The sequence below is a fragment of the Spermophilus citellus genome, assembly GCF_964194105.1.
Source record: "Spermophilus citellus genome assembly, chromosome: 14".
Classification (NCBI taxonomy): Eukaryota; Metazoa; Chordata; class Mammalia; order Rodentia; family Sciuridae; genus Spermophilus; species Spermophilus citellus.
The window spans coordinates 21,699,547-21,711,415 of record NC_138194.1 but is presented as its reverse complement, the minus strand read 5'-3'; the positions used below and the strand labels follow the sequence as shown (position 1 = coordinate 21,711,415).

The 11,869-nt window shown below is 36.5% G+C and overlaps 1 protein-coding gene across 9 annotated transcripts in view; it reads left to right on the top strand.

Annotated features, from left to right (window-relative positions):
* Window positions 1-123: 123 nt before the first annotated feature.
* PRKDC (protein kinase, DNA-activated, catalytic subunit) overlaps window positions 124-11,869 on the top strand; it is a 175,429-nt gene continuing 163,683 nt past the window's right edge. For 3 of the 9 annotated variants that reach the window (XM_081265647.1, XM_081265646.1, XM_081265643.1), the window contains exons 1-10: window positions 126-325; window positions 1,891-1,967; window positions 2,061-2,153; window positions 4,315-4,389; window positions 5,126-5,234; window positions 5,649-5,761; window positions 5,846-5,945; window positions 10,241-10,296; window positions 10,382-10,412; window positions 11,669-11,826. In XM_081265647.1, the coding sequence (XP_081121773.1) occupies window positions 172-325; window positions 1,891-1,967; window positions 2,061-2,153; window positions 4,315-4,389; window positions 5,126-5,234; window positions 5,649-5,761; window positions 5,846-5,945; window positions 10,241-10,296; window positions 10,382-10,412; window positions 11,669-11,826 (966 nt within the window). In that variant the 5' untranslated portion in view covers window positions 126-171. Of the gene's footprint in view, window positions 326-1,432; window positions 1,550-1,890; window positions 1,968-2,060; window positions 2,154-2,811; window positions 2,848-4,314; window positions 4,390-5,125; window positions 5,235-5,648; window positions 5,762-5,845; window positions 5,946-10,240; window positions 10,297-10,381; window positions 10,413-11,668; window positions 11,827-11,869 lie in introns of those variants that run through there. The other 6 variants (XM_081265650.1, XM_081265651.1, XM_081265644.1 and 3 more) reach the window with 4 other exon arrangements.

Sequence of the window (11,869 nt, the reverse complement as noted above, 5' to 3'; positions counted from 1 at the left end):
GTCTAAACGAGAAGTTTCCACCGGGAGGACCCTCACGAGAGAGTCGCGTGGAAGGACCCCGCCTCTGTTGCCCCGCCCCTAGTCTGGAGTCTTGCTCCTGCGCCGCCGCGAGGCAGCCGGCAGCCGGGCCCTCGGCAAAGTGCGCGCCTGCGCAGAGTTAGCGTCCTCGTCATGGCGGATTCCGGAGCACTTTTGCAGGGATACCTGCTTCGGCTGCAGGAGTCCTTATCCACTGCGGACCGCTACAATGCTGCGTCGGCCAGTTATCAGCTGATCCGCGGCCTGGGGCAAGAGTGCGTCCTGAGTACCAGCCCTTCGGTCGTGGGTGCGTACAATTCCGGGCACGTACTCCTGGCTTTCCGAGTAGTGTTGGAGCTGGACAACCCACCTTCTCTCCCCTGGGTTTAGTTAACACTACTGCGAAGGCTCCCTAACTTTTGTGAATGTGTATGAAAAGCGGTTTGCCCTATTTCTCCCCCCCCCCCAGCACCAGAAGAAAAGTATTTTAAAACCTAAGTTGGTGAAAATGACTCTAAATTTGTCAATCATTGCTATAGCTAGTGGGTGGAGAGGACAAGAGAAAATATTTCCCATCGCCTCGTCTCACCTAAACCCACCAGTACCTTTCCAAACTCTGTTTACTGTCCCGCTTTTACGAAGACTTGCAGAAATATAATTGAAAAGTCATTAAAAAAAACCAAACTTTTGTCAATGCTTGAACGAGAATGATATTTTTCCTTTGCAGTAAAAAAGTGCTTCTTTTCAGCATTTTTCAATTTAAATATGCCGTTGCATGAAAACTTATGTATTCCTGTTTTCTTTTTTCCCCCATTTTAAATTGATGCGTTATAATTGTAGATTATGGTGAATTCCTAGTTACCTATTTGTACATGCACACAGTGTAACAACGTACTTTGGCCAAAATTGTATTCCTATTTTAAAACACAAGTATGTAGACTTCATCTGCATGGTGTGCCCTAATAAGAGCTAGATGAGATCTTTCTAAGAGGTCAGTACTGAGTACAGTGTAGAAATCTAAACCACTCTTTAAACAAGATACTATGTTGTGTCTGTGTATTGTTAAAGATATATTAGTAATGGGGAAATATCAAAAAACTAATGACTTTATGTAATTGCTTTTTATAGTCAGGTTTTCAAAGTTAGAATTCATGTTTGTTTAGTAACTCATGTCTAAAGTGATTTCTAGTTTACTGTAAATATGCAATATATGTCCTTTCACTTGAGAGATTTTAGAGAAGTATAGCAAATACCACATTCTTAGTGACTTAAAGTGACATTCATTTGTTAATCTTACATAGTGAGAAGCCTGATGTAGTCTCATTAAGTTAGAAAGAGCCAAGGTATCAAAGCTAATTTCCTTTCTGAAGGCTTTTGGTGAGAATCCTTTTTCTTATTCAGGTTGTAGAATAAGGTCCCTGTTTCTTTGCTGATGTTCTTTGCTTCTAGAAGGGGCCCAGTGTCCTTGGATTGTAGCCCCTTTGTCCATCTTCAAAACCAGCAACCGTTTGTCAGCTACTTCTCAGGAGAGGTTTGATATCTCTTGTGTTTTCCTGTCTTTTCATCTTCGTGCAAGTCAGCTGAATAGCAGCCTTAATTTTATCTGCAATCTGATTTCCTTTACCGTGTAAAGTTAATATTCAAAGATGTGACACCACAGATTAGGGTATGGGCATCTTGGAGGAGTGTTTGTTCCCCTACTGCATCCCTATTGAACATCATTTAGAATTTTCTCCTTTCTTTGTTCTAATATAGCAGCCTTAGGTTAGTGTTTTCTTATTTAAAAGTCCTCCTTGGAAACCTTGCAGCCTTTTTAGGGTGATTTATGAAATGCTTGGCAACTCTTAACTTATTGTTTGTTTGTTTGTCCAGCATTACAGACTTCCTTAGTTTTTTCCAGAGATTTTGGTTTGCTTGTATTTATTCGGAAATCACTTAACATTGATGAAGTAAGTGAAAAATTTTAATTTTGCTTTTTCTGTTTTTGTTGAAGTGACTCTTATTCTTAACCATATTTACAATATTTATTTCTTTTATTATAGTTTCGTGATTGTAGAGAAGAAGCCCTAAAATTTTTATATGTTTTCTTAGAAAAAATTGGTCAGAAGATTATGCCTTATGCTTTTGATATTAAGGTAAGGAGGAAAAAACATACCTTAGTACATGTCAATATCTATTTTAACATATGATGTAAGGAATCTAGATTTTTATTTTGTTTATGCCTTTCTTATTGGGGAGTATACTTAATTTTGCTTGATTAATCAAGTTGAAATGTAGTGGGCTTTTCATTGTTTTAGAATTAATAAGCTAAGACCCTTGTCAGAAATACTACTTTGATAATTTTTTTTTTTTTTTTTTTGGTACTGATCTTGATCATTCTTTGCACCTGGGATAATTTGGATTTTTAAAACTGGGAAAATTCCAGAATACTTTAATGGATAATTCCAAAAAGAGTCCTCTTGCTGGGTAGAATCCATACTTCCTGTAGTTCATGTGTTTTCTTTTTTATTTAAAAATTTTTTTTAGTTGCAGATGGACACGATAACTTTATTTTGTTTATTTAATTTGTTTACGTGATACTGAGAATCAAACCCAGTGCCTCACACATGCTAGGCAAACACTTCCAAAATGGAAACAGTAGAGCCCCAGCCCAGTTCATGTGTTTTCTACAAGAGTTTCATCTGAAAAGTTTGGCTCTTTCATGCCTCTCATTCTTCTCAAACATGCCTTTGCCAGGTTTCCTTATAATTGATTATGGAACTAGCAATCATAAATTAGGTCACTCTTTCTCATCCTTTCTTATACTTTCAACAATTATCTCATTTCAAGGTAAATTATTTTTGTTGGCCCTTTGGAGTTTGCTTTTAGATTTAGTGTGTTAAGAATTGAAGAAACAACGGGGCTGGGGATGTGGCTCAAGCGGTAGCGTGCTTGCCTGGCATGCGTGCGGCCCGGGTTTGATCCTCAGCACCACATACAAACAAAGATGTTGTGTCCGCCAATAACTAAAAGAAATAAATATTTAAAAAATTCTCTCTCTCTCTCCCTCCCTCCCTCTCTCCCTCCCTCCCTCCCTCTCTCCTCTCTCTTCTCTCTTAAAAAAAAAAAAAAAGAATTGAAGAAACATAGTAGGTGAATTGGACATCACTTTCTTATGCTCATGTGTGAACACATGACTAGTGTAACTCCACATCATGTACAACCATAAGAACGGGAGGTTAGACCCCCATGTATATATAGTATGTCAAAATACACTCTACAGTCATATATATCCAAAAAGAACAAATAATTTAAAAAAAAAAACAATACAAAAAAGAATTGAAGAATTAGAAAGTATGATTGACTCTAAGTCTGTAAGTATGTGTGAGTTCCACAGCCATAGATTCACTACCTGCTGATTAAAAGAAAAAAAAAAAATCTGAACTGAATACGAACAGACTTTCTTGTGGTTATTCCCTGATTAGTACAATATAACAATTATTGACAGCATTCACATTGTGTTAGTAATCTAGTAATGACTCAAAGTATGTGGGAGGATATGCCGGGATTATATGAAAAAATATGCCATTTTATGAAAGGGACTTGAGTATCACCCACAGATACTGAATGGCAGCTGTATTTTGAGAATTAAAATTGGCTAAAACATAAAATATTCATTTTACCAATTATTGGTCTCTAAAGTAGATTTTGTTTGTGTGCTTTTTAAATTCCTTTGGATTTCTAGTTTGTCTTCATTGGATTTTTTATTTTTTTAATGTGTATGTGTACTGGGGTTGAACCCAGGGTCTCATCCATGTTAAGCATATGCTCTGCGGCTGATCTACACCTCCCTGCCTGAGGTATTAATCTCTCTAGTTTAACCAACGAGACTTAAAGTTAAGAAACTTGCCCATCTTTTGTAGTCAGCTCGCCTAATGCCAGAGCACCTGTTGTTTTCATCACACTGCTTTTTCCTCTAGAGTCCCAGACATTCTTTCAACTTTTTCTTAGTCACCTCTTTATGCTCTCTTTCTTGACATTGGATAACAAGTCCTATGGGACTTATGTGAGAAGGATACTGAGGTATCTGTTGACTTTGTGCTTTTAAATTGTTATTGATATCACTACAGCATATTGCATCAATGTTTCCAGTCATTTTTAATCAAAACATTATGTACTTTGATGTTATACTTTCAAAAGTTAAATACTAAGTTTTATTATGTCATACATTTTGTTATCTTATATCACTCCTCAGGGATATAGTTTTAGCACTCATTAAAATCTTATTGATTTGGTATGTTTCCTTTTAAAATCTAGAGTATTTGTACCAGTGTTTATACAAAGGATAGAGCTGCTAAATGTAAAATTCCAGCCCTAGATCTTCTCATTAAGGTAATTTTTTTGTGTGTTTAAGTAAAATTTATTTTTGTTAAACAATAACTTATAAGACATAAAATTGGGAGTTTTGAGCTTTGTTTTGGGTGAGAGTTTTGGGGAGGATAGGGTTGAATCCCATCATTGAGTGGATAAGATGCACACTTCACAGCCATCACCTGATAATACCTTGGTATTTTGTTCTCAGACTCTCCTAGGTAGTAAAAGAAGAATTTTGGGTTGTGAGAGTAATGAAAAATTAAAATAACAAAGAAATTGTTTGTTTTTTCATTTATTACCTTTGGTGAAACTTAATACTATTGAGAATTGTCAAGATCCCCTTATCTCTCACGAGTTTTTCCTGAAGCTTTAACAGTGAGGATGGGAAGGTCATGTTTCAGTGGTCCTTTGGGCTCACTTTCACATGCACTTCTGTCTGTTTTTGTACCCCTGTTTTAGAATTTCACTGGGCCTATTTGGTCTATGGAATTAAGTGCATCTGAGGGAGTGGTACTAGTAATGCTATTGGTTTCTGTGGAAAGTAACATTAGGTCTAGACCACCCTTCTGCTTTGCTACACCCACCTCAAGCCCACCTTCCCCAATCATCTGGGTAGACATGAGTCCTGAGAGGCCTAGCATAAAGTCCCTAGAGACATAGGATTCTGAGGCCTTGCTTTGTGCAGATACACTGAGGTAGAGGAAGTCTTTTCTGTATCTTCCTCTTTAAAAAATGCCAACTGTGTTTTTTTTAGTTACTTCAGACTTTGAGAAGCTCTAGACTCATGGATGAATTTAAAATTGGAGAGTTATTTAATAAATTCTATGGAGAACTTGCTTCGAAAGCAAAAGTACCAGACACAGGTGAGATGCATTTAATGTTATTTTCAAATATTCTAACAAACTAAAATAAACTAACCATTAGTGTAAGACTTAGTATTAGTACTGCCAATGCATTATATTTTACAGATGAATCCTTTTTGCTGAAAACAAACCAAAATGGAAACAATATGTGAAGATTTCCCTTCATAAAAATGTTAATCTTTATAAAATAATTCCTTTAAGCAGAAAACTCAGTATATGTCAAATATAGTTTCGTTTATAATAATAGATTTGCATAAAACTTGGGAAAAATTCTAATATGCAAAGTTGGTTATTTTGTGATTTTTTTATAAAATTACTTTGAACTCAATAGCTCTTATTTCCTTATTCATGTATTTTTGTTAACTTACTTAAATGTACCTTTAGGCATTGATTTATCTAAAATTTATTTTTCAGTTCTAGAGAAAGTCTATGAGCTCCTTGGAGTATTAGGAGAAGTTCATCCTAGTGAGATGATAAATCATTCAGATAACCTGTTTCGGGCTTTTCTGGGTGAGCTTAAGACCCAGGTATGATACTCTTTATGATATTCTGCTTTCATAGATTTGGTTGGTTTTTTCCCTCAGTTATATCTTTCTAACTCTTTGTTTTAGATGACATCAGCAGTAAGAGAGCCCAAACTACCTGTCTTGGCTGGCTGTCTGAAAGGACTGTCCTCGCTTCTGTGTAACTTTACTAAGTCTATGGAAGAAGGTATTTCAGGATTCTGCTTGATTTTCTTCCTGTATTCAAAAACTATAAGTCTAACAAAGACCACTAGTGTTGATTTTTTAAAACTTTTTAACCAATTGTGAAATTGCTTGCAGTTGTGAGAAATAATCCAGAAAGATTCATACACCTTCCCATTTTCCCTAAAGATGACATCTTTTATAACTATAGTACAAGAGCACAATACGATATTAACATCGACACCATCCACTGACCTTCAGCACATCCCATCAGTTATACATGCACATGCTAGTGTGTGTATTAGATCTGAACAGTTCTGTCACATGGGTAGGTTTGTGTATACATCACTAAACAAGGCAGATTCTTCACAAGGTTCCATTGAGCTACTTTATTACAGCCATTTCTCCCAACAACCCCTATTCTGTCTCCATCTATAGTTCGGTTATTACGAGAATGTTATACAAATGAACTCATAGGCTATAACTTTTTGCATCTATTTCATTTAGCATAATCATACACGTTAGCATGTGTTATAATTTCCTTCCTTTTTAAGGTCAGCTAATGCTTCATTGTGTGAATATATCTCATTTTATTCACCTATTCATCCATTATTAGATACTTTGTTTACTTCTGCTTTTGATTGTTACCAGTAGTGTTGCCATGAACATTGGTATACAAATACCTGTTCAGAGTCCCTGATTTCAGTTCTTTTGGATTAACCAGAAGTGTGATTGCTGGATGGTATGGTAACATTGTTAATTTTTTGAGGACTTGCCATATAGTTTTTTTTTTTTTTAATAGCAACTACACTATTTTTCATTCCCACTAGCAGTGCACAAGGGTAATAGCCATCCTAACAGATGTGATGTGGTATCTCATTGTAGTTCGAATTTGTACTTCTTTAACATTGAGCCTTTATGTGTATGCTTATTGGCCATTTCCATATCTTCGGAGATTTTTTTTTTTTTTTTTGTACTGGGGATTGTGGGGATTGAGTCCAGGGGGCGCTTAACCACTTTTCCACATCCCCAGTTCTTTTTATTTTTTATTTTGAGACAGAGTCTTGCTAAGTTGCTTCGGTCCTCGTTAAATTGCCCAAGCTGGTCTCAAATTTGTAATCCTCCTATTTTAGCTTCCCAAACTGCTGGGATTACAGGCGTGAGCTACCACGCCCAACTGTTTCTCTGTCTTTGGAGAAATGTCTGTTCAGATCCTTTGTCCATTTTTTTTAGGTTAATCAAGTTGTTTGGCTTTTTGTTATTAAGTTAAGGAGTTATTCATATAGTTTGGATATCAGTTTCTTAGAACTGATTTTCAAATATTTTCTCCCATGGATTGTTTTTTCACTGTTGATTGTTGTCTTTGATGCACAAAAGTTCTTTATTTTGGTTATTTTATTTTGCCTATGCTTTTGGTGTCATATCCTTGAAATCGTCACCAGATCTCCATTGAATTGCTTTTGTACCTTTTAAAAAGTCAGTTGAGCATATCTTATGAGTCTGTTTCTGAGTTCTTTGATCTGATATATTTGACTGTCCCCTGCCATTAATGAACTGTCTTTTTGTTGAGTATGCTCTGCCATTTTATTCTTCTTTTGCAAAACAATTTAGTATCATGAACCCTGTGTTTTTCCACTATGAATTTTAGAATAAGCTTGTGTCTACAAAAATAGAAAATAAACAAAACCCTTGTTGCTGTTTTGATAAGCATTGCACTAAACCTTTGTGTCTATTTGGGAAAATTAACATCTTCACTATGCTGAATTTTCCAATCCATAAGCAGTATATTTCCCCCATTTATTTAGGTCTTTGATTTTTTTTCATCAATATTTTGTATATCTGAAGATGCAGATCCTTTCCTATGATTTTAAGTCTTCTTTAATACACTTTTCTTCATAGCTGTGTTCTCCTGGAATAATTCAAAGCTAAAGGTTTAGAAGATAATGTAACTGATACCGCTCTAAGCTTATAAAATTTTATTTTATTTCTTAGTTTCTTTCTTTTTAAATTTATTTTTTAGTTTTAGGTGGACACAATATCTTTATTTTATTTTTTTGTGGTGCTGAGAACTGAACCCAGTGCCTCATGCATGCTAGGCGAGCGCGCTACCACTTGAGCCACATCCCCAGCCCCTTTCCTAGTTTCTTAAAAAGTGTTTTAGGGTCAAAAAATTTGTCTTTAAAAATATTTGCTCTTTCTTGCACTTAAAATTTTAAGTTATTGCCAGCTTTTTGTACTTCTGTGTGTTTTGCTTTCATCAGGTTGCTCATTCCCAAAAAAGAATAATTTCAAGGTGAGTGCAGTGACACATGCTGTAATCCCAGTGGCTCAGGAGGCTGAGGCAGGAAGATCGTAAGTTCAAAGCCAGCCTCAGCAATGGTGAGGCGCTAAGCAATTCAGTGAGACCCTGTCTCTAAATAAAATACAAATAGGGTTGGGGATGTGGAGTGGTGGCCAAATGCCCCCGAGTTCAATCTCTGGTACAACCCTGCTCCCCCCCCCCCCCCGCCCACCCACAAAGAAAAGAAAAAAAAGAATAATTTCACATTTCAACATTTCTTCTACTCACTTCTACCTTTTTTTTTTTGGTGGTGCTGGGGATGGAACCTGTTTCCCTTTGCCACTGAGCTATATCCCCGTATCCCCAACCCTTTTTATCTTGAAACAGTGTCTCACTAAGTTGCCAGGACTGGCCTTGAAAGTGTAATCCTTCTGCCCCAGCTTCCTGAGTCCCTAGGATTATAGATGTGTGCCACTGTGCCCAGCTCTACTCAACCCTTATTATTGCTTCTTAGCAAGAAAAAATACTGGAGCAACCCTGTGTGATTTGCCTTCCTCTGTCTTATGTCCTCTTGCTCCCACTCTGTCAAGTTGTATTAGTCCACTTTGTATTGTTGTGACCAATACCTGACAATAATTTAGAGGTGGGAAAGTTTATTTTTGCTCATGATTTAGTCCATGGTTAGCTAGGCCTAAGGTGAGACAGAACATCATGGCGGAAGGGTGTGGTGGAGGAAGCTGCTTCACTCCTGGTGGCCAAGAAGGAAGAGAGAAGGGGCCACAGGGAAAATGAACCACTCCAGGGCATGCTCTCAGTGACCCACTCTTCCCACCCAGTTAGTACATTCAAACTAGTATGAACTGATTAGGTTACAGCGCTCATGATCTAATGATTTCACTTCTGAATATTCTTGTGTTAACACAAGTGCTTATCCAGATGAAAAGTAAGGAAGGAAAGTTTGATATAGGCTGTAACATGGGTCAATCTAGATGACATTATGCTTATATGAAATAAGTGTGCCCCTGTGTCTGCATACTGTGTTTACACTGTTCTTTTCTATTTGAATAACTTTTCCCCTAATACGTATTTTTTAAAAATGTTTAGTTGTAGATGGCCACAATACCTTTATTTTATTTATTTATGTGGTGCTGAGGATTGAACCTAGTGTCCCATGCATGCAAGGCAAGCGCTCTTCCACTGAGCCATAACCCCAGCCCCTAATACCCATTTTTTTCAGTCCCATTTCAAATGCTGCCATGTCTGTCAAGCCTTTCCTGAATATGCTTAAAATTGTTTTCAATTCAATTTCATCCAACTCCTATCACATAATCCTCTGGGCTCTTCTTCATTTGAAAGACATTGGGTCTTTCCATCAAAGAAGTGTTTTTCTGCTCTTGCAGGTGACTGTTAGGGTGGAGAAATCCGTGATGAATAAACCATAACTACTGTATAGCTGCAGTGAATAATTTGGTGGGAGACAAATACAAATATCTGAATGTCATTCAGGCCAGGATAAGAACCTCACATTATAGTTTTGTGCCTGTTCTGTCTTGCCTTTTAGATCATAATTTCAGTAAGGTCAAAGGTTATATTTTATTCACATTTGTAATTCCCATAATAATTTGGCATGTGTTATGCATGGAATAAATATCTAGGGGTGTGGGGGGTGGAATGTGTTTGGCCTGGAATGAGTTACTTTATGTAACTCTCCAGGCAACTCTAAAAGAAGGTGTAAATTATCCCTGAGGCTCTGAGAGATTATCTAACAGAGCTTTTAAGTGATGAGTTGGATTTTAAACACGTCTTCCTTGTTCCACATTTTTCTACTTTCCTGTAGTAATAACTGTGCAGCAATATTGAGTTGCATCTCTCTAGTTGGATCCAGTGTTGAAAGGGATTACTCCTGAATTCATAAGAGACTTGGAGTTAATGCAGTCAGCCTGTCTGAAGCAAACCTGGTAATCTGCAGAGTTATTGGTAAAGTACATCAGGTGATACTGTAATGATTTGTAACAGGCTTTTTTTGGTTATTTCCCCAGATCCACAGACTTCAAGGGAGATTTTTGATTTTGCACTAAAAGCAATTTGTCCTCAGGTAGGATAAATATTACTCTTCAGTCTTTTATGGTTGAGATGTGTGGTTTTCAAACACTGATGGTGAATTTTTTTTTCTGAAACAGATTGATCTGAAGAGATATGCTGTCCCCTTGGGTAAGAGTCTATATTTAATAAGTTGTGGTATTCTACATTACTCGATTACCATCTTGAATAAGTTTTTACTTAAACTATGAATGAAAGTGAGTGCTATAACATCTGATGTTTCATATTATAATTATTATAGAAAGGTTTTGGGAGTTTAGTTTTTATAACACAAACCTGGATTGAGGTGATTATGCTCAGATTTATGATTTAAAAAAAATATATATATATATATTTTTTTAAATATTTTTTTTTAGTTTTTTCGGCGGACACAACATCTTTGTATGTGGTGCTGAGGATCGAACCCGGGCCGCACGCATGCCGGGCGAGCGCGCTACCTCTTGAGCCACATCCCCAGCCCTTAAAAATATATTTATCTTAGGGTGTCTTTTAGAGAATCCATGCTGTTTGATTCTGGCTTTGTTTAAATAAATCCAGATTTAGTATGATGTACTAAGTCTTCATGAACACAATTTTAACTTTGACATAGACCTGAAGCCTTCTTAGTTTTCTGCTCTGTTCTGGCTTATGTTGTCCTATTTTATTTATTTTTAAAAATTTTATTAATATTTTGTATATGACAATGGACTGCATTACAATTCATATTATACATATAGAACACCATTTTTCATATCTCTGGTTGTATACATAGTATATTTACACCAATTCATGTTTTTATCCATGTACTATGGATAATGATGTCCATCACATTCCACCATGATTTCTAACCCCATGTTCCCCCTCTTCCCTTCCCACCCCTCTGCCCTATCTAGAGTTTGTCTATTCCTCTCATGCTCCCCCTCCCTTCCTCACTATGAATCAGCCTCCTTATATCAGAGAAAACATTTGGCATTTGTTTTTTTGGGATTGGCTAACTTTACTTAGCATTATTTTCTCTAACTCCATTTACTTGAAAATGCTATGATTTTATTCTCTTTTATTGCTGAGAAATATTCCATTGTGTATTTATGCCACATTTTTAAAATTTTTTTCCATTTGTTTATTTATTTATGTATTTATTTTGGTTTGTGGTGCTGAGTATCGAACCCAGGGTCTCGGACGTGCGAGGCAAGCACTCTACCGCTGAGCCACAACCCCATCCCTATGCCACATTTTTTAAAAATCCGTTTATCTACTGAAGGGCATCTAGGTTGGTTTCACAGTTTAGGTATTGTGAATTGTATGGCTATAAACATTGATATGGCTGTGTCCCTATAGTATACTGTTATGTTGTCCTATTTTAAGTATAATGTGTTTTCCATTTGCAGCTGGCCTACGCTTATTTACTCTGCATGCATCTCAATTTAGTACCTGCCTTTTGGAAAACTACATTTCTTTATTTGAAGTACTATCAAAGTGGTGTAGCCATATGAATGTAGAACTGAAAAAAGCTGCATATTCAGCCCTGGAATCCTTTTTGAAACAGGTACTACAAATTCAACTTCCATAATAAATTTTTTTTTTCCACA